The sequence below is a fragment of the Brassica napus genome, chromosome C3 (genome assembly GCF_020379485.1).
Source record: "Brassica napus cultivar Da-Ae chromosome C3, Da-Ae, whole genome shotgun sequence".
NCBI classification, from domain to species: Eukaryota; Viridiplantae; Streptophyta; class Magnoliopsida; order Brassicales; family Brassicaceae; genus Brassica; species Brassica napus.
This window is the reverse complement of record NC_063446.1, coordinates 32838940-32861214: the sequence shown is the minus strand read 5'-3', so window position 1 is coordinate 32861214 and position 22275 is coordinate 32838940. Positions and strand designations below refer to the sequence as shown.

Here is a 22275-nt window from a genome sequence, read left to right as displayed (position 1 = left end):
TATAACACATTGTTTTGAGAAAGAATCTAAAAAAATCTTACTAAAATTTTATGTATTTTTTTAAATAATACATTAATTAATTTCATAAGTAGTAATATAATATTATTGTAAATCAATGTTAATTAAAATTTTATTCTAAAACAAGAAAATAAAATTTCCAAACTTTTTTTATTAAATTTTATAATTATATTCTATACTATATAAAAATAGAAGTGGTACATGAATTAAATATGACAAAATTATATTAAATAGGTAAATTAAAAAAAAATATTTTTAAACTTTTTTAATTAAATAAATTATCACTCATCATTAAAATGGGTTAAAATTAGTAAACTATATCATATTTTTATGCAAAATAAATTTATTAACATAGATTAAACTTTTATATCTACAACTACATGTTATCTTTTCATTTATTTTGAAACCCACGACAATATGTTGTTTAAAATATTTTATATACAAAATAATATAATGGATTATAATAACTTTTAGTTCATATACTATTTAAAAAATATATTATTAGAAAACAATGATATTTTAATAAATCATTTAAAATATTAATGAAAAATTAAATTTTAACTATAATTTTTTTGGTTATAGTTGAGAAAAATTTAGAAAAGACTACCAAAAGTTCAAATATTTTTGGGGAATTGCCAATAATACCACTTTTCAACTTTACACTAACCAACTTTACCATTAAAATTTTAATGGGTAAAGTACCATTATACCCTTATCTAATCAAACATAAACATATGTCTTCTCCAACAAGAATTTTCAAAATCCCCAAATTGATCGACGACTCCAGCGAGAGATTCGACGATTCCGTCGAGATTCGACGACTCCAGCGATTTCCCCGGCGAGATTTGACGATTCCGACGACGTTGACGTCCGACGAGATTTGGCAAAGACTACAAGCTCAAACGAACACAACAATCTCTCTTCACGAACGCGTAACAAAGGCCAGAAGATAATAAATAGTGATTTTCGTCTATTTTCTGTAATTTTTGCTTGGTTTCTCAAAATCGATCGGTTTTTGGGAAGGAGACGAAGTTTTTCTCATGAAGTTTTCAAATCTCAGATTTATAAAACCTTATTAATTTTTATCGATGAGGAACATAGTGTTATGTATTTTTTTGATATATCTTGTTGATCATTCCTTCTCTAATCTCCATGTTCTTATAATCAGGTTATGACGATCGAATTGTGTTATATACGTGGAGAATGAAAACTAATAAATGGAATTCACTGGGATTTCATAGTCGATGATGAAAGAGGATCTTCTCTTAGTATGATTCATGAAGATATCAGTTTCAATGATTTGATTGAGGTTGTTTTAGAAGATTTTGGAATTGATGTCTCACCTTCCAAGTTAAACAGTATAAATCTTAGCTATGTCTCACCTTCAAAGTTAAAATTTGGTTCAAAAGAGCTTCCTCCAGTATTTATTAGGAATGATCGTCAAGTAGCATCATATCGAACAAACTTCAAGAGAATGGAGGCCTTCATCTATGTGTAACCATTAAGGTAACTACATGGAACTCCTTGTTAAGGTTTTCGTTTATGATAGTTATCAGTTAGTTATTTTACAAGATAGTATGTAGTACTCAAGATTTTCTTATTGCTGGAAGTATGCCATATCAATACTTATTACAACTTTTACATTTATAAGACCTTATAAATATAAGGGTTTTTAGTAATTAAACCCCTCAACTAAAGATGAATCGTAAAAAAAACTCTCAACTAAAAATCCTGTGAAATAAACCCTCAACTTTAATTCCATTAACATATGTTACCCTCCGTCTAAAGAAACCGTGACGGAGGGTAACATATGTTAACGGTTTATAAGTTGAGGGTTTATAATGTTGAAAACTTTGTTGAGGTTTTTTTTTACGATTCAAAAATAGTTGAGGGGTTTTATCACTAAAAGTCATTATATATTATTAAATTATTTATTATCATTTATACATTGTTTTAGATTGATTTATAAGCCTTTAAAACTAATTTATAAATTTTAATACATTAATATATTATAAAATTAATTTATACATCTTAAATTAATAATTTTCAACACTACTTACAACTTATTATAACTTCAAAATATTTAATTATTTGATATTTGGCAATAGTGATATAAAAAAAATTGTGTGTTTATATTGTCATTGTCAAATATCAAATAATTTAAAGTTTTTAAGTTATATTAAGTCTTAAGTAGTGTCGAGGATAATTCATCCATGAAATCAATCTTTCTATTTAGAGTATGACACACTTTTTCCTATTTTCATGATTTATGTCATCCGGCTCATATTTCCCCCCTCCCCTACAAAATAATGCATGATTATTTTTATTCTCATTTATTTCTGAATAAATACGTTATATTTTTATTTTCTTGATTAGTAATATATTTGAAACATAAAGTAATACAATAAATCAAGAACAATATAGGAAAATAGGAAAGTATGAGCCGGATGACGAAAATCATGAAAATATGAAAAAGTGTGTCCTACTCTAAATAGAAAGATTGACTTCATGGATGAATTATCCTCGACACTACTTAAGACTTAATATAACTTAGAAACTTTAAATTATTTGATATTTGACAATGACGATATAAACACAATTTGTTTTATATCACTATTGTCAAGTATCAAATAATTTGATATTTTGAAGTTATAATAAGTTGTAATTAGTGTTGAATTTTATTAATTTAAGATGTATAAATTAATTTTATAATAGATTAATGTATTAAAATTTATAAATTAGTTTTAGTGATAAAACCCCTCAACTATTTTTTAATCGTAAAAAAACCCTCAACAAAGTTTTCAACATTATAAACCCTCAACTTATAAACCGTTAACATATGTCACCCTCCGTCGCGGTTTTTTAGATGGAGGATAACATATGTTAACGGAATTAAAGTTGAGGGTTTATTTCACAGGATTTTTAGTTGAGGTTTATTTTACGATTCATCTTTAGTTGAGGGGTTTAATTACTAAAAACCCTAAATATAATGATGTCATTTGGAGATTCACTATTAGCTTTATGTTTTTTGTTAATGTTTCAGAGAAGAACTCAATTATCATCAAGGATTGTGTCAAATATGATTCAGACACGGGATGAAGTTTTAATTACTCATGATTTGCCTATTGCTGGAAATAGTAACCCCCTTTAGGTATTTATTACAATTTTTATATTTATAAGGTCTTATAAAAGAAACCGTACAAGATTATATATATTTAGCCTTATGTTTTTTATGTTTTTAGAGGGAAACACAATGTTCAAGAAGATTGGAGTTGCAGAAAAAGAGAGAAGCCACGTGTTTTTATATGTAATATATATGTTCTTGACACATATAAGAGAAACAAGACAGATGTCTTTCTGTAATATATATGTCTAACACGTGTTTTTATAAGTGATTGTAAGCTGTAAATCATTTGCACTTTACATTTACTCTAGTTTCTTTTTAAAGAAAATTAGTAACGAGCATCTTCATGTATTTATATCACCGATTTTACTTTTAAAACTTTTTATCATTAATTTTCATAATGCTTTCTAAAATCTTATTATAAGATATATAAGGGGTTATAAGTTATTTATCAGCCTTTACATATCATTTTATGTGTTTAAAATTTTCATCTCTGAGTTTATATAATACTTTATAAACTAGTATAACTGAGTTTTACGAAGGTTTATAAGTGATTTTTAATAACTTTTAATACATTATTGTTTATGAATCCTTAGATAGTGCTTATAAATGTTTTAATCATCTCTTGCGAATAATTATTTATAGGCGATGTAGTCTGCAAACAAATTATTTAGAAACTATAAGTTTAAGCTTTATACATTAAAATTTACAAGACCTTATCAAATATATTAAATTTTATACATTTCTATCAAAGTTTGGAGTAGTGAATGTTGGAGTAGACGACGTCATCTACAAAAGATAAGATTAGTCAAGCTTAATATCAAAAAATTTATAAACCTTTATATTCTATCTTTTTAGAATTTTACCTGTGAATTTTTTTCACGCATCTTTTTTCTTCACTTTTTTCAGTCTCTTCGTCTAGAGTGATTTCACTGTATTCTCATTTTTCCCAAGAATATTCACTTCCGTCATTTGCTGTGTATCAGAAATTTCTTCATCATCATTTTCATCATCTGTTGCATTTCTTTTACCACCAGAATTTTCTTCTTCTTCATTTTCATCATTTGGTGCACCTTTTGTATCATCATAGTTGCATGGACTCTCATAACCGTTAGGTACCTTCAAGAAATCATATCATAATAGGTAAAAAAAATAACATGTGAAAATATTTATAAGTGCTTGGTAAAGTTATTTGCTTACCACTCCTAAGACATTCTCGATTACTTCTACTCGTTTATTCAAATCATAAAGCATTTGGATTAACTTATCGAGTTTGGAACCATCTTCATCTTGAAATTTCTCCTTAGCTTTCTCATACGCTTCATCTTTTCTTTTCTCTTCATTCTTCTTATGCTCTTGTTCCTAAATAGTATTATGATGGCTATATAAACATATTCATCATTCAATTTTGATAACACAATCAGAAAATAACATTTATAAACCATTATAAAGAGAGTTATTTACCTTATTTCCTCTTCCTCGTTTCTGCCTTTCAACTTGCACGGGCTCCTCAACTTCTGTATCAGCTTCCATTTGTTCTTCTTCTTCTTCCTTAAGTGTCTGCCCCTATTTCCAAGAAGAAAAAAACAATAACAAATTTATGATGGCTTATAATTTTTTTAAAATGATAGTCCAAGTTTATAAGGGTTTATATATTAGCTTACTTCATTGATTTTTGAAGTTTCTCTTTCTTTATCACTGTCGCCGAATTCAGCATCAGCTTCCACTTGTTGTTCTTCTTCATCTTATGTTTGCTACTATTTCAAACAAAAATAAGAGATTTATAAATGCTTATAATATTAAAATAACTTAGCAATTTCAAATTTGATAAAGTCTTATAAAACATCAAAAACACAATGACCTTAGAGTTTTTGCTGTACATCTTTGTCTTCTGTCCTGCTTTGTAGACCAATGTCTTATGTTGTAAGAAAAACATCCACAAATCCTTGTTCCCATTCGCTTTTCTTCACTTTGTATCTTTTTTGAACTAGTTGTACAACAATGTCAAAGTCCTTATCATCAGGATGTGTTGGGTTCACCAAATGTTTGAATTCCTCAGAGAATCCAAACATTGTAGTAACCACACCTTGTAACAAGGATAAAACAACGTTTTATAAGTCTCTGTAAATCTCTTATTTATAAACCATTATGAAACAATATAGTTAACTTAGTAATCTCATGCGAATGGCATGAGCTAATGAGGGCATGACACAAGCAAGGTGTTAAGAGAAGTGAAACATGCGAGTTCACACACAAAACACAAGCCAAGAAGAAACAGAGCGACCATTCTCAATTATCTAATGTGAATGTTAAGGGCTAGTGTGTGAATGATGCAAGCAACGTGTTACAGAAAAAGTACAAAATGAAAAATATCGTAAATGTCTAAACACTTCACATTTTTTAGCAAGGCGTCTGCTTGTGACCCTTTTTCAAGGAGTATGTTAATAAACCTCTTTCTAAACAATACAGTACGAATAAATTTATAAACTTTAGTAAAAACTCACATTATTTTTCTTCTCCACCTCCAACACTTCAGTAATTTTCGGAGCCCTTGTTGAGTCCCAATGTAGACATAACGGATCTGCAGAAGAGGTTTCCTGGCATGGTTTTCCCAAAGTTTTACCAAGCATAGGCACTGATGACATAGCCCACAAATTTATGGCCAGCACAAAACCTCTCACTTCATAACTCTCTCATGTCCACGAACTTGCACTCAAACGTTTAACACTTTTGGACAAAACTTTATAAGCAACTTTACCCCAAGCCAACTTCTACAAGCTATCATAGTTCTTATAAGCCAGCAACCTTCCCTTTGGGATTAGAGAGCTTGAGTTTTCTGCAATAATTACCCCTTCTGTGATTATTGTTATTCCTATAGATAGTCTCTCTAGTCTTGTCATTGTTCTTGCTTTCTTTTTGAGCAGATCATACAAGCTTCTCACTGTGTATTTGTCCCCCTTGCTTAGCATCCAAAGATAAGGTTTCTTCACTTGTCTCAACAATCTCATGAAACCCAGATTTATAAGGGGTTGTAATTCCTTAATATTCAGTTTTCACTATCGGAAATTATCTCTTCCTTAATATGCAGTTTTCACTATCGGAAAATCTCTTTCTTAGCTGGAACCATTCAGAACAATCTTAACAAGACTTCAAAACCAGATTTAAGTTTTCAAATACTCAATGTTTTCACTCTCAACGTTTCACTATCAAATCTGTTTCTCTTAGATTGACCTATTTAAATGAGATATCTAAGAGAACCTTGTTTGATATTTCGATAAGAGAAAGCACAAAATCGAATAAAAATAATACAGAAATTAGAGAACAAACAAATACAGAAATTAGAGACATACAAGTTGTGAATCACGTATAGGAGTCGACATCTTGGAGATTTTGAATAGATTCCGTCGCCGGAAGTCGACGGTGAGAGAGAGATGCCGGAACTAGACGGTGAGAGAGAGACGTCGGAACTCGACGGTGAGAGAGAGATAACGGTGATTCGACGGTGAGAGAGAAACGACGGTGACTCGGGGAGAGGGAGAGAAACCGATGGTGGGGAAGAAGATAAGGTAAGGGTATTATTGTCTTTTGCTCATTAATGAAAGTGGTATTTCTGAAAATGTCTTTAAACTGATGGTAAAATTGAAAAGTGGTATCCAATAAAGTGTAAAAGTAAAATTTCCCCAATATTTTTGGAATAAATATATTAATGTAGAAACAAAAACAAATTCAAAATTTATGTAATCTTCCAAACTCAAAAATAATTGTGTAATTTTTCAATTGTTGACAAAATATATTATTTTGAAACTAAATATTGAAACTCAAAATCATAATATTTCAAATTTTACAAAAGATAAAATCACAAATAATAAAGAATATTTTTTTAAAAAATGCACCACAAAAAACCAAACTATTTATGTTGTTCAAATTAAAACAATATAATATTTTGAAATTTTAATTAAAAAGAAGAAAAATTAATATCATAACATCCAAAAATTATCCTATATCAATTAAATTTACTAAAGTAATATGATAGATGATACTATGTATACAATTTACTTAAATAATATGGTTATATTATTTCAACAAAACAGTTTTTTTACTTATAAATCCAGTAAAATACTAAAATGATATATGTGAAAGCATATTTTTTGGAGGAGGTTCTCTATTTTATTATTGGAAAATTGACACAAATACCACATTCATAGTACTTATTTTCATGTTTACACTAATCACTTTAATCCTCATTTTTAATGAAGGGTAAAAGACACTTATATCCATAGATTAACTAATCTAGACTTATAGTGTAGAGTTGAGGGGTGGGGTAGAGTTTGTGGAATGTGTAATTTAGGATTCTAATAAATATATAAATAAATACTTAAAAATATAATTTTCTTTTAAAAAAGATAGTTTCAAACATAATTTTCGATTTTCAAAACGAAATTTTGAAAAAAAAATTAAAAAAATTCCAAAAAAACAAATTTTATAAAAAAGTTCGAATTTGAAAAAGTATAATTTGAAAATATAAAAAAAAATTTATTTTTATTTTTTGTTTATTTAAATAATGATTTATTATATATATATAGAACATGGGTATAAGAGTTTTTTGCCAGTTAATGAAGAAGATATTTTTGAATCTGTGTTTGTTTAGTGATTGCTTGGATCTGTGTTTGTCACAGCTTTTAATCTCTCAATACTATTAATATGCTTAATCTTTTAAAAAAGATAGTTTCAAACATAATTTTCGATTTTCAAAACGAAATTTTGAAAAAAAAATTAAAAAAATTCCAAAAAAACAAATTTTATAAAAAAGTTCGAATTTGAAAAAGTATAATTTGAAAACATAAAAAAAAAATTATTTTTATTTTTTGTTTATTTAAATAATGATTTATTATATATATATATAACATGGGTATAAGAGTTTTTTGCCAGTTAATGAAGAAGATATTTTTGAATCTGTGTTTGTTTAGTGATTGCTTGGATCTGTGTTTGTCACAGCTTTTAATCTCTCAATACTATTAATATGCTTAATCTTTTTGTTTTGGATTGAAGGAACTGGAGAAACTTTCCCATAAGTTTTCTGAGAATGTTTTGGATGCTACAAAGAAGTTTGAAAAGTTAATTACAGACAAGAAAGAGATGGACGGATTGCCTCCAAGAGCTCTTGGTCTATTCCCGCAAGCCGCTGTCTCTAAGGTTTATTGACACTAACTGAATGTTATGAAAATTCCCATGTTTCTTTTCTTTTTTTGGGTTTCTCAGTTTTTCCCTCTTGTTATGTGTGTGACATAAGGGTCATGAAAATGCAACTGCTGAGAATGGACCTTGGGTTATTACACTGGATGCTCCTAGTTATTTCCTTGTGCAACATGCCAAAAACCGTGCTCTCCGTGAGGAACTCTACCGTGCGTATCTATCTCGTGCCTCTTCTGGTGATTTGGATAACACGGCGATCATTGACCAAATCTTGAAGCTTCGATTGGAAAAGGCTAAGCTTCTTGGTTACAACAATTACGCTGAGGTAGAGTCATCAACCTAAGAAAAACGGCTTCTTTTTTACTCTTCTAATTGGCTTAATGTTGCTCTCTATTGCTTCTAGGTAAGCATGACTATGAAAATGACCATTGTTGAGAAAGCAGCAGAGCTTTTAGAGAAGCTTCGTAGTGCTTCGTGGGATCCAACTGTTCGAGGTAACATGTTCACCACTGCTGTAACAGTCAGATATATCGCGAGATTCCGTTGCCTATCAAAGACAGAACTTTGAAATTCATTGTTCGTTTTATTGTATAATTTAGACATGGAAGACCTCAAGAATTCCGCAAAGAGCCAATGTGTTGAAGAATCTGACAGCTTGATGATATTCCGTGTTTTTAACGATTTTAAACTCGTTTTGGAGCAATTAAATGGTCGGTTTTAATTAATGTTTTGGTCTATTTGATGCGTTTTGGTGTTCTTAAGTGTAATATGCAGGTTACTAGATAGCTTGCAAGAAAAGAACGCATTCGGGATTTATTCAGAAGCAAGATGGACCGAACAATGGACCGAATGAGAAGTGTTGATCGCACAGGACATAGATCGGTCGATCCATTGTCTGTGGATCGACCGATCCAGAGCTAAGAAGAAAAGCCGTGAATTGTAGCGACATGCGTAGCGACCAGAACTTGTCGCTACGGTTTCATGCACTAGATCGACCGATCCTACCACTGAGGATCGACCGATCTCACGCTCTACGGGCTCCACACGCACCAATGAGCTTTTCACTCCTTTTTACCCACTCCCTTCAATAATGGACGAGAAGAGAGGACTTTTGGGACTCAGAAAAGATTGGAGACGACCAAGAAGGAGATTTACAAGTTCTTGAGAGAGATTTGAGCAATTTGTAACTTGTTTTGTGTGATTTGTGAAGATTTGTAAAGGAGTTCATCTCAAAACCATTTGGAGAAGATCTTCTGAACCTTTACTCTGTTTTAATACAATCTTATCATGTTTTCTTCATCAAAATCGTGTTGTTCTTGCTTAGTTATGTGTGAGTAGTCATCTAGTTGGGTTTAGGGGTTCTCATAGGGGATTTCTTGATGTTTTGATTCATAAAACGTGTGTAGACTAAGGGATTACGTTTTGGTTCTTCATCTAATGGATTTCTTACTGCTTGAACTGAATTGATCACTTAGTTCATGATATCAGATTGTTTGATGCACCGAAAGTGATTGTTTGAACTTCCGAAAATGCTTTAGATGAGCAAAGTGTCCTTAACCCTCGGAAGTTGATGTTATTGCGCTTTGTGAACATATTGAACCTGTTCTTAATGCTTGTTTAGAAATTGAAACTCAGCGGAAGTTAGTGTGGAGATTTCTATAACATAGAGAATTAGCGCTACGGAAGTAGGTTAATTCTAATATCGTGTTTGAGTTCTAGACGGTTCTTAATATATCCCTGTGTCTGCCATTAATTGTATCTTGATTAAAAAGAAATCCCTGAGAATTCCCAATGCCCAACGTTTGTTTTAAAATAGTTTTCAAATCGTTTAAATCATTTTTTTTACAGCTTGTTTATGTTTTGTGACACTAAAGAAAATTAAATAAAAAACCATCAAAAATATATCTTCGTTCGCTGTAGCTATTAACTTGTCTGCAACTCTACGTGTGATCATCGGTCCCTGTGGATTCGATCCCGCATTACTACTGCGTACTTTACTGTGCACTTGCAGTTAGATAATCGGGTTAAAACTCGACGCATCACTTGACTCACTGGGACACCACTTTCTGGAGTGAGAGGTTTCGTGAATCCAAATATGATATTAAAATGAGGTTCTGTGTTCTTCTCTAACATGTGATATAACTGTATTATTTTAAAAGTCGTGATTCTTATATGTCGTTTTTGGTCTATAAAGGAAGAACTATATCCATACTTCTCCCTGCCAAAGGTTATGGATGGACTTTTCAGTCTAGCTAAGACATTATTTGGAGTCGATATAGAACCAACAGATGGTGTGGCTCCGGTAAAATCTGGAATCTTATCTCTTGTATTCTTTAAAGGCTAAATAATGAAACAAATTCATTTAAATCTGTGTTTCAAAAAAAAAAATCATTTAAATCTATTAAGTATAAGCCTTGCTGACAGATATGATTCAAATGTTTCTTTTTAATATATGGATTGAAACAAATTGATCCAAATATAATTGGTATCTTATATGCTACTAATCGTGTATTCTTAGCTTAGACAATTAACAAGCTTAGACAATTAACAAGATCTAATATCAAATTAACCTATTTGTCAGTGGTTCAACATTAGTGCAGAAAATGCAATATCAAGAAAACTAGAGATCCACTTTTGAAATTTGTGGATTTTACATTAGTCTGATAAATTCAACTATCGAATTAAAATATGATGTACTTTTGTATGTAATTATTCTTATTGTTAGTTGAAATTGTTGGATAACAAGATAAGGAAAAAGAAAAAAAAAATGATTTGTGGCCATTAATTCTCTTATTTTAGTTGAGTTTCAATTAGAAATAATAGAAAAGGGTATTCATGGATTTTCATAAGTTGGGAATAAGAGAGAAGGTAAATCAGAAAAAAGTGTCTTGATAGCAGAAACTGTCTTATGGTGTTGAAATGAGAAAAAAATTTGTCCCTAAGGCAGTTTACAAGTTTTATTAACATTTTAAGACAGTTTGTTCTACTAGGGTAGTTTGTTGGTGGTCAAAGACACCAATACCCCCAAACAAAAATCAAACATTTTGTTACCTCTCTCTTTCTTTTTCTTCTGCTCACGTGGGCTTAGTGTTTCATTTATTTGAAAAGTGAAAATGCATTGTTTTATTTAATTGTTTTTAATCTGAACCACAAATAAAAAGTAATTTTATCTATGTCTGAATTGAACCAACAAATGTAAAGGTGCGGTGGTGAAAGAAATTGAAATGGCTCCGGCAGCGGCAAAGAATCCATATAAAGAAAAAGTATTATAGTTCTATATCATCCTTTCCGCCGTGTTTCTACTACTTCAACTAATCTCTACCATGAATCTCAAAATATTGTCTTGTCCGATTCGGACACAAATTTCACGGCGACGTGACCTCGCCTCTCGCCATTGCGGCTCCATCAGGAGTAACTCGAGAGCATCCATGGAGACTTTTTGCATTTTTGCATATTTGGTCCTTTAGATTTTATAAATTTAATTATTGATCCCACATTTTTTAATTATTTAAATATCTACTCGATTTAACCTCTTAGCACAACAACCCGTATTAATGAAACTGAATGAACTAAAATCAAATGCTAAAAATCGTTAAAATTAGTAGATATGAATAATATACAAAATCATGTGTACTGTTATTAATGACATCATCTTTATTTTGACTTGAGCTAATTTGTTATCTATTTTTGCATTTTGATTAAGAAACCGTCAATCCACCTATATGTGTACAATTTCACCATATCAATCCACCTATAAGTGTACAATTTCACATATCACATACAAGAAATATTTTTTGGATTTATTTTTGATGTACATGTGTACGCGTAACATTATGTACACAACAAAGTGTACACAAATAACAATGTTTTCTACAAGAAAAGTTACCAATGTGCACTCTAGCCCAAAACCATGTGTATACTTACCTGCATATATACCGTTTTCTGTTGGACTTGATTTATTCTTTTATCTGTTTGGTATTTTGATTAAACAACTGTCAGTCCACCTATACGTGTACAACTTCATCACAAAAATTTGATGTACATATGTACACGTAATATGGTGTACACAACTTAATTGTATACAAACAACACCAGAAAATTTGCCTAGATTGTACAAAACTAAATTGTTCACTGAAACTGGTGCATTTCTTTTCTATATTTTTTTGGTAGTTTTTATTTCTTAGAACTTTTTGCGTAGAATACTTGATAATACAATCCAACGTTACAAAAAAAATACACCTTTTTTAGTTGGACTTGATCTATTATGTTATCTATTTGTTATTTTGATTAAACAACTATCAGTCCACCTTTTTTTTTTTGAACACATCTTTGATGTACACATGTACAAACCTTTGATTAAACAACTATCAGTCCACCTATATGTGTACAACTTCACCACAAACCTTTGATGTACACATGTACACGTCACATGGTGTACACATTTAAATTGTACAGAAGAAACAATTTTTCTACATGGAAACATGTCCTCATATGGAAACAGATCTTTGGTGCGAGGTTTGCGGGAATTATTTTCACATTCTCACGAGGTTATGCTCGTGGACGCGATGATTCATGTACACATGTAAATTTTAGGATGTATAGTCTACAGAAGGATTTAGAGAAAGAGTGAATTATTGATATCTCAATATTTTAATGATTTTTACAATGAAAAAATGAAGAACTATTCTCACAATTATGAAGAAGAGCTGTAATGAACAGTCAAGAATTTGAGGGGATGTTTGCACAACTAAAAAGTATAGTGTTAAAAACTAAATTATTCAAAACTTAAAGGATCAAACGTGTGAAAAATCCAAAATTGGAAACTGAGGTTCTCGAGCCCATCGTTGAGCGGGTCATAGTTCGAAGAAGGTCTCAAGGTGGGTGACGATCTGAAATCACGGAGGAGTACAGTGGTTATGCTGAATCGAGCCGACGATGAGGATCTTGAACGGTGATGCCATGATGGAGAAGACCACGGTCAAAGGAACATCATCGAAGATATAAACGCCGTGACAAAAGAGCCTCACCGGAGAAATCACAGACGCGGCGACGGGGGAGGTTTAATTTAAGAGATATTATTTAAAGTGGGTTTAATTGAAATTTCGATTGTTGAGCTGTTGAACTTTAACAAGGAAGGAATCTGCAAAACAGAGAGTGAGAAGTAAAGATGTTGCATGGTGGAAGAAAAGAGAGAGGTAATTTTACGGTGAAATTGTTGGAGAACAAGATAAGGAAAGAGAAAAAAAAAAATTGATTTGTGGCCACATAAATTAATTCTCTTATTTTAGTTGAGTTTCAATTAAAAATAATAGAAATGAGTATTCATGGCTTTTCATACGTTGGGAATAAGAGAGAATGTGTTGAAATGAGAGAAAAAGTGTCTTGATAGCATAAACTGTGTTATGGTGAACTAATAAACTTAAAACTGATTCTCGGTATAATTCTTTCATCTTTGATTGAGCCTAGAAGGAAGAGAAAAGACCAGCCTAAGTTCGTCCTACCTTAGCGTACCATTCGTACCATTTTGTCTTGTACGTTTTTTTTACTTAGGTTTAGATTGTGACCAGTAATTATGAGAGTAAAATGGAATAAAATGAAAAGTAAAAATGAGAGGAAAATATAAAAGGTGGAAAAGGACAAAAGCAACAGTGATCAGCGTTAATATATTCTACCTCCCAAACCAAGAGTAAAGTTCAGAGTACTTTTTCCACTTTTTTAACAGTGCCTAGAATAAAAATAAAAGAATGATTTTTTATCTTATTGGTAAACTTTTAGCTGAATTCAGAGTAAAATACTTTTACTCCAAAACATTTACCGTAACATGTCTATATAGTCACACTTTTAGGAAGTATGGTCGTTTTGTATAGGGGTGGACGTTCGGGTATCCATTCAGATTCGGTTCGGGTTTATTCGGGTTTTCGGGGTTAAACATTTTTACCCCATTCGGATATTTTTAAATTTTGGTTCGGTTCAGTTTGGATCTTTGCGGGTTCGGTTTGGATTAGGATAACCCATTTAAATGATTTTCAAAATTTTAAAATTCAATATATATTCAATTAAAAATAAAAATACTATATTACATATAAATTTGAATAACATATGTCAGAATACTTAAACTTAACATATAAATTGGTTTGGTTTGAATATTTTGATAGAGAATCAGTAGATATTTTAAGTATTTTTGGCGTTTTGAATATATTTTAGCTATTTTAGACATTTACTTTTGACTATTTGTATATATTTTCCATTATTCAGACAATTTAAAAGTATCTTATATATTCAAAATGTTTTTAATATACATTAAATCTAAAAATAATTATTATATTTAGATATATAAATCTATTTCGGATACGGGTACTTGAAATACTTCGGTTCGGGGCAGATTCGGTTTCGGTTCTCTGGATACCAAAATTTTGAACCCGTTCAGATATTTAATCAATTTTGGTTTGGGTTCGGTACTACTTTTTCGGATCGGGTTCGGTTAGGTTCTTCGGATCTGGAAACATTAAGAGGGAAATGAGACTATACTGAGAATCGAACCCAGAATCTCTAACGTTACATTGAAAGATATCATTTTCTCTTCTTTCCTGTATGATGACGATCTGACCATCTTCCTCTATCAGTCATTCTTCGATCCTAACTGAATCAGATCAGGCGATTTAATAATCACGTTGGGACATGGACGAAGTAGTAGTAGAGGTGGAGAAGAGGAAGAGAGAATGGGAAGACGCCTACGAGAAGACCATCGAACACATCACGGCGATACAAGAGTGCGGGAAATCAAGGAGAGGTGAGGAGAAGGTTTCGCTACAGAGGCTTAACGGATTGGCTCAGGATGGTCTCTCTCTTCTCAATTCTCTTCAGTTCAGTCTCGATCTTCTCGCCCCTCAGCTCCCTTCTGATCACCACGTCCAGTCCACTAGATCGCTGCTTGAAACCTGGAAGAATCAATATCAAAGGTATGTGCTTTTGTATGATGATTAGGCAGCTGAGTAATGCAATTTGTAGCTAAAAATGATGTGATAGTTTGGGGGATTGAGCTTTTGGCTTAAGGGTAATTGATTGTAGTTAGTATGGAAGAAATATTTAATGGTATCTTATGCTTAGAGTTTGATCTTGAGTTGTAATTTTGGTGCAACAAGAGAGTCAAAGCATGAGTTTAGGGGAATATAAATAAGTGAAACTAAAATTGAGTTTTGCCTGTCGTGAGTTCTGTCAAGTATTGATTAGATACAGTAGCAGCAGAAGTAAGGTTTTTTTTTGTGTTTGATTGAGGGAATCTGAGTCTGGATTGTTTTGGTTTTTGGTCAGTTTGAGAGTACACCTGAGAAGTGCTAATTTACAAGCAAAGGATAACATGAGGAAAGCTGCTCAACAAGAGGCATGGTTTAAGCACTCTCTCTCATTCTGTAGTCATCTCCTTTGAAATGTTCTTGTATAACGATTAAAGAGTGTGCTTGCAATTTATTGTAGAGAGTGCTTCTCCTTGGTGGTGGAACAGAGTCCACTGAACTAAGACGTAAACGACAGTAAGTACACTTTTTGAAACTCTGTTCTATCTCTGTTCTGCTTAGCCCAATGTTGATTTAAATATCTTTGTTGAAAGGTAGTAAAGTCTATGAAAGAACTTTACTTTGTTGTTAATCTTTTGCCTATTGGTTAAGCAAACACACAAAATCAAGTATAGTTCACTGTTGGTTTCATTGAACGAACGTTTTTGGTTGTTTGTAGAGCAAATTCTGGCGTGACCTCGGATGCTGAAAGCATTACTGAAAGTCTCAGGCGTTCACGTCAGCTCATGGTTCAGGTCACATAAGCTATTCTGCATTTACATCTTGTTCACCTTTTTTCTACGAAAGGTGAAAATGATTCAAAAGTTATCTCTTCGGTTTTGGGGTTACAGGAGGTGGAGAGAAGCACAAACACTCTCGTGGCTTTTGGTAGGTCATTCATAATATGCCCATCTTACCTTATTGATAAAACTGTTTAGTGAAGATAGTTTATGACATCAAACTGACATTATTATCCCATGTTTACTTTCATAGATGAATCTACTGGAGTGCTTAAGAAAGCAGAGAGTGAATACAAAGGACACAGGTCTCTGTTTTCAAGGACCCGTAATTTACTTTCTACAATGCAGCGTCAAGACGTAATTGACAGGTACTTATAAAAAAGAACTCTACTTAACCAACAACTCTTCACGTGATTGTTATAGTAAATAATAACTCTGTTTGGCACTGTCATCAACAGGGTAATCCTCATAATTGGATTTTCTCTCTTTGCCTGCGCTGTTCTTTACGTTGTTTCAAAGCGTATTGGAATCCTGAGATTGCAACAGATGGCTACTGCTGCCATTAAAGCTCGTTTGGCTGGAAAAGCAGCTAATGCTGATGGTACGCCTCTCGTACACCAGTTTGATGGAGGAAACACAGTTCCAAATGTTAATATTCCTATACAACAACGCCTGCATGATGAACTTTAAAAGCTTATTTTTAGATTCTCAAGTTCCTGATCTATTGCACTGTTAATGTTCTCTCTTATCATTTAGGTTCTCTGTTCCTTTTCTGACTCTGACTGAGAGTCAAGTCTGTTTTGTTCCTTCCATTTCACATGGAAACTGCGAAATCTCAGCTTTTATTTCATGTGGATCCAATGTGCATTGTATTGCCATTACAACAATCTATGTGAAATCAAAGAATGAAAAAAAAAACCCTCTAAAGAACAACCGTTTTACCTCAAGACAACACTTTCGCTAATATCATCTGCATTTTTGTGCGTGTTTAATCAACATCTGCCAAAAAAAAGGCTGAAGCTTTCAATCAATCCTTGGCATTGAGCTTCTCCAGGAGAATCTTGTTAAGCAAAGCCGGGTTTGCTTTACCTTTTGACATTTTCATTACCTGAACAAACAAAAATACATATCAGTTTTAAACAGATTGTTACAAAGTTTTCAAACAAAACGCTGACTGTATCTGCCACAAACCTGGCCAGTAAAGAAGCCCTGAAGCTTGGTCTTCCCACTTCGGTACTGCTCAAGCTGCTTTGGGGATTCAGAGATCACCTTCATAATCATCTTCTCAATCTCCACAGGATCAGTTATCTGTGTCACACATAAGCAAAAAACAGTTATGTTATCAATCAAGATCTAACGCCTTTAATGAACACAATTTTGTGGAAAATAGCATGAACTTGCCTGAACTAAGTCTTTTTCCTTTATCATTCCTTGAACAGTTCCACCTTTGGCCAATAGCTCAAACAGTATCTACAGCAAACTGGACTTAAATCACATTGATCCAAAGCGAAAAGATGATACACGACTGACACTGAACTGACCTGTTTACCAATCTTTCCGCTAATGGTTTCATCTTTTATTGCAGCTATCAGCTCAGCCAACTCTTGAGGAGTAAGTTTCACATCACTGATAGAAAGCTCCTCATTCTTCAAGTAAGCAGCTATATCACTCATCAGCCAATTCGCTGCCGACTTAACATCAGCACCTTTACCAATCACTTCATCGAAATACTCTGCAACCTAACCCATTCACTCCAACAACAGTTTAATCCTCACAACACTGATAAGAAAGTACAACTCTTTTGCTCTCACTAGACTTACACTGACGTCATTGGCAAGGAAAAGCACATCTTGAATACCTAGACCCATTGCTTCATACCTCCTGCGCTTCGCCTCAGGAAGTTCAGGTAAAGAAGCACGGATGCTGTCCACGTATTCTTGGGTGAATATCACTTCAGGAAGATCTGGCTCTGGGAAGTAGCGGTAATCAGCTAGCCCTTCTTTCTTCCTCATTGTTACTGTTTTCTGAACATTTATACTCAAAGTTAGTTGCTGATGGATATAAATCACAGAACAACAGAGATAGACGAGACCTGAGCTCCTTCGTCCCAAAGACGAGTCTCGGTTACAATTTGGTCGGCTTGACCCTGGTTGTATAGAAGCGCCTGCCTTGTTATCTCATAGTCAATCGCCCTACTCATAGCTGAAAACGCATTCAAGTTCTTTATCTCCACCTATAAAAAAAAAAAACTCTGAATCATCATCCAGATAACAATGACTTGATCACTGGTCAAAGAAAGAAACCTTGGTGCCAAACTCAGCTTGCCCAATGGGCCGGATCGAGATATTAACATCACAACGAAGAGACCCTTCTTGCATATTCCCATTACTCACTCCCAAATACCTCACAATCCTCTGCATCTCGCTACCGTACTCAGCCGCCTCAACCCCACTCCTAATATCAGGCTCAGACACAATCTCAAGCAAAGGAACCCCTGCTCTATTCAAATCTACCTGCCACCACAATAATAACCAAACATAACTAAAACAAACATCTCTGGAAACCAAATCTAACTTAGAAACTATCATTGCCTGAGAGTAATCTCCAGCGTCCGAGTGCAGCAGCTTGCCAGCATCTTCCTCCATATGAACCCTAGTGATCCCAAACCTCCTATGTCCGCCACCAAACTCCAAAGGGATATCCACGTCCACGTAGCCGCCAGAGGCAATGGGGACATCGAACTGAGAGATCTGGTAGCCTTTGGGGAGGTCAGGGTAAAAGTACTGCTTCCTGTCGAACTTGGACTTGAGAGAGAGAGAGCAGTTCAGGGCTAAGCCCAGTCTGACGCCAAAGTCGACGACTTTGGAGCTCAGAACGGGCAAGGCCCCGGGGAGGCCCATACAGACGGGGCAGATGCTGGTGTTGGGATGGGAGCCGTAGCTGTTGGGGCAGCTGCAGAAGGCCTTTGTGGAGGTCGAGAGCTGGACGTGTGTCTCGATTCCGATCACGGCTTCGTAGTCTTTTAGGATCTCGTCGAGTTTGTTGCTTCCGTGGTTTTTCGGTGCGGAGGTTCTTGGTTGTTGTTGTTGAGAGGAGGACTGTTGGGTCGTCGTTGATGTTTGACATCTTACGGAGATGTGGCGGCTCGTTCTTCTGGTTCTGAGCAAGGCGTTTGTTAGGAGTGTGAAGTGGTTTGGTTGGATTGTTCTGAACAATGTGGTGGACATGTTTGCGGAGAGAAAGTGTGTGTGTTCGGTGGCTGAGCTAAGCCGAGAGGAGAAGAAGATGTTTCCGTCTCTGGTTTATCGTTTTGGGAAATCCCTCAATTACTTGTGAATTTACAGATTTACTACTGATACTTTCAATTGTTACTTAAACAACCCCATGCTCTCTGTTTAGTGTTTTCTCCTGGGCTCTATTTCATTTCTCTGGATGTTAAGGTCGAGTGTAGGACACAAGGACACTTCATTTGTTTGCTTTGGGCTTTTCGCACACAGCCCAACGGGTATGTATGGAACGACCAGAGAGAGGAAAAAACTATGGAGCATCTCAAGGATCATTTTTTATTTTTTTAAATAAATAATTTTGAAGAAAATAAATAAATTTGTTTTCTATTTCAATAAAGTAAAATTTTTACTACACAATTTAAGAGTATCCAAAATTTAGTTACTTTTATTTCTAAAAACTAAAATAAAATAATATTTTTTTAAGATTTGTTTGTGAATTTTTGAGATTTTTTTTAATTTCATTTGAAACTTATTAATATTTTTTGATTAAAAACATAGTTTTGGTATTAAATATGCACAATTTTAAAATTTTGAATATTAAAATGAGCAAAATAATTAGTTAAGGTATTAAAATAGGTAGCGAAAAAGTTTGGGTATTAAAAACCTTTAAAAAAACTAGTTCGGGTATTTTATGGATTTTCCATATTAATAAAAATAGTTAAGTTAAATTTTACCCATATAAACAATGTGAACCAATGTATTTTAATAATAAGAATAAAAACAGAGTAAAAAATTTGCATCAAGTTAATAAAATTTGAAGTGTTCTATTTTTGGAAGTCTTTTGACATACAAAAGAAATTGTGAGACATATTTATTTTCAAAAATATAATTGTTTACCATAAATATTTGATCCAGGAAAATATATGTACTAATTCACACAAGCATACAAATTTTTAAGATTTATAACCAAATATAATATATAAATGATCCATCTGATTAAAAATAACTTATATAATATATCACTTTAGGGTCTAACTGGTGATCAATGAATGAAATTGAATAATGCATTTTTTACTATTCATAATCTTTTTTACCATTTATAAAGAATAGTTTTTCTTTTTCATTCCTTTTATTCTATTCTAAAGGACTACAAAAAAAATTTGATTTACAGAGTTGCCACATTGGTTTACAGAGTCTACATAAGTGTGTGAATGTTTGCTGTTAAAAAAAAAAAAGAGAACAAATTTGGTCTTTACTAAAATTGATAGTAAATTGATAAGAAATTTATAATTTTCTTTTTCATTCTTATAATTTTGTTCATTTGTATTTTTTTCCTATTTATTCATAATGTTCTTATAATGGTAGATCTACCATGCCCCAACAGTACAGTACAATATGAACAAATCTATACATATACAAATATTTATCTAGCGTCAAACAATTATAAATATCATATATTACAAATTGAGATAACATACGTGCACCAAAGTCTAGTGTTAATTTAAATTAAAAGGATCTGAAATTTTTTTTAGCGCATAATCTCATGTGACAGACCACTTTATGCAAAAAGAGGAAGTGAAATTTTAGAAGTATGATGTAAGAATTTGCCTACCAACACTAATTATATAAACTAACTAGATTTGTTTTGGCAAAAGGAAAAAGATTTGTTTTGACACTCGTGCGCAAGATGATGATGATATATGAAACTCCACCAACCTCAACCTCAACCTCAAGCCTTTCACTTCTACTCTACATCTCTCATCTTCTAAAAATTTGGATGGCTCATATCTCTCTCAAGCTTTCCAATCCATTCACTACGGTCAAATTGGAGATATGGAAAGACAATTTAGCGTTTCTTTCAACCAATTGAGTTGAGGTAAGCAAAAGTAATTAAAAGGGTGTTTGTTAGGTATAAGGTTTAGAGCAATTACTAAAGTATCAAAGTGTATCTATTTTACAAATAAGAAATGGGTTTCGTCAAAGTAAAAAGACAGCTTAAGGTGGATTGGTCTTTAGTGTTTAACAGCCAAACTGGATTTGCTGTCATTAACGATATGGATGCATTGCATTTGCTTAACTACTTTGTATAGATATCCAATCTTACTTTTTGTCCTAGACTTTCTGTTTTGATAAAAAAAATTCTTTGTGGTCCTTAGTTTGCAAAATTGATCCAAATTTCCAAAGTAGTTAAAAGATACCGCAGTATAGACATAGAGACACATAGTAAGAACTTCAGAATTTATGTGTTTCCCCCAATGTTTTGAAACCCGACCCGGATCCACGGTTGAACCGGTAAACCCGACAACCTAGAAAAAATCGGTTTCACAAAACCCAATATTTTAGAAAGCCGCAAAAATCCACAAAAACCCAGTAGAACCCGGAACCCGATACCTTGAACCACTGGTTGAACCAATAAATAACTTTTACTTCTTTTTTTAATTTTTAATTATATTTTTAGATTATGTTTTATATTCTAAATTTTCAATTAAGAAGTTATATACTGACAAAAAAGTTAGTTTTTTCCTTTTCAGTTTTATATTTGTGATTTTTAAATTTTAATGAAGATTTCACTATGCCACTTGAAGAAAATAAAGTGAACGATAGTAGAGAGAACCAAAACTAGTTGATGTGATTTGGTGTTAGTTTATTTATGTTATTGGTAATTTATTATAATGATTTTTTACTTTTGGTTTATTTTGTATTTGAAATTTAATTTATTATTCACATTAAATATTTAAATATTTATAAATTTTATGTCTTGATTTTTTTAAATGTCATAACTCTTACCTTGTTAGACAAAATTATAAATAGTCTAAACTATTTTTTGATATTTTGTATATCAAATGAAAATAAATATATAGAAATTAAAGTTAAGTTTTTTCTAAATGTTATTAAACATAAAAATATACATATCCAAACTA

At 32.5% G+C, this 22275-nt stretch overlaps 2 protein-coding genes across 2 annotated transcripts; one reads left to right on the top strand and one right to left on the bottom strand.

Annotated features, from left to right (window-relative positions):
* Window positions 1-14864: 14864 nt before the first annotated feature.
* LOC106415177 lies at window positions 14865-16875 on the top strand. Its single transcript, XM_013855815.3, has 7 exons — window positions 14865-15294; window positions 15647-15716; window positions 15809-15864; window positions 16067-16142; window positions 16239-16275; window positions 16381-16495; window positions 16586-16875. The coding sequence occupies exons 1-7, from the start codon at window positions 15014-15016 to the stop codon at window positions 16815-16817; spliced, it is 867 nt and encodes a 288-aa protein (XP_013711269.1). The 5' UTR covers window positions 14865-15013; the 3' UTR covers window positions 16818-16875.
* A 78-nt stretch (window positions 16876-16953) lies between these two features.
* LOC106415176 (glutamyl-tRNA(Gln) amidotransferase subunit B, chloroplastic/mitochondrial) lies at window positions 16954-19464 on the bottom strand. Its single transcript, XM_013855814.3, has 8 exons — window positions 18719-19464; window positions 18431-18640; window positions 18220-18360; window positions 17948-18151; window positions 17669-17866; window positions 17529-17597; window positions 17319-17435; window positions 16954-17235 (listed from the first exon to the last, which is right to left on the bottom strand). The coding sequence occupies exons 1-8, from the start codon at window positions 19352-19354 to the stop codon at window positions 17155-17157; spliced, it is 1656 nt and encodes a 551-aa protein (XP_013711268.1). The 5' UTR covers window positions 19355-19464; the 3' UTR covers window positions 16954-17154.
* Between the last annotated feature and the right edge of the window lie 2811 nt (window positions 19465-22275).

Excerpts from the sequence above, each read along its gene's own strand:
- LOC106415177 (XM_013855815.3), top strand. The coding sequence starts at position 15,014 with ATGGACGAAGTAGTAGTAGAGGTGGAGAAGAGGAAGAGAGAATGGGAA. Across the intron at positions 16,143-16,238 it reads CACGTCAGCTCATGGTTCAG|GAGGTGGAGAGAAGCACAAA; the intron begins GTCACATAAGCT and ends TTGGGGTTACAG. Across the intron at positions 16,496-16,585 it reads CGTCAAGACGTAATTGACAG|GGTAATCCTCATAATTGGAT; the intron begins GTACTTATAAAA and ends TGTCATCAACAG.
- LOC106415176 (XM_013855814.3), bottom strand. The coding sequence starts at position 19,354 with ATGTCCACCACATTGTTCAGAACAATCCAACCAAACCACTTCACACTC. Across the intron at positions 18,641-18,718 it reads ACGCTGGAGATTACTCTCAG|GTAGATTTGAATAGAGCAGG; the intron begins GCAATGATAGTT and ends TTGTGGTGGCAG. Across the intron at positions 17,436-17,528 it reads AGGAAAAAGACTTAGTTCAG|ATAACTGATCCTGTGGAGAT; the intron begins GCAAGTTCATGC and ends TGTGTGACACAG.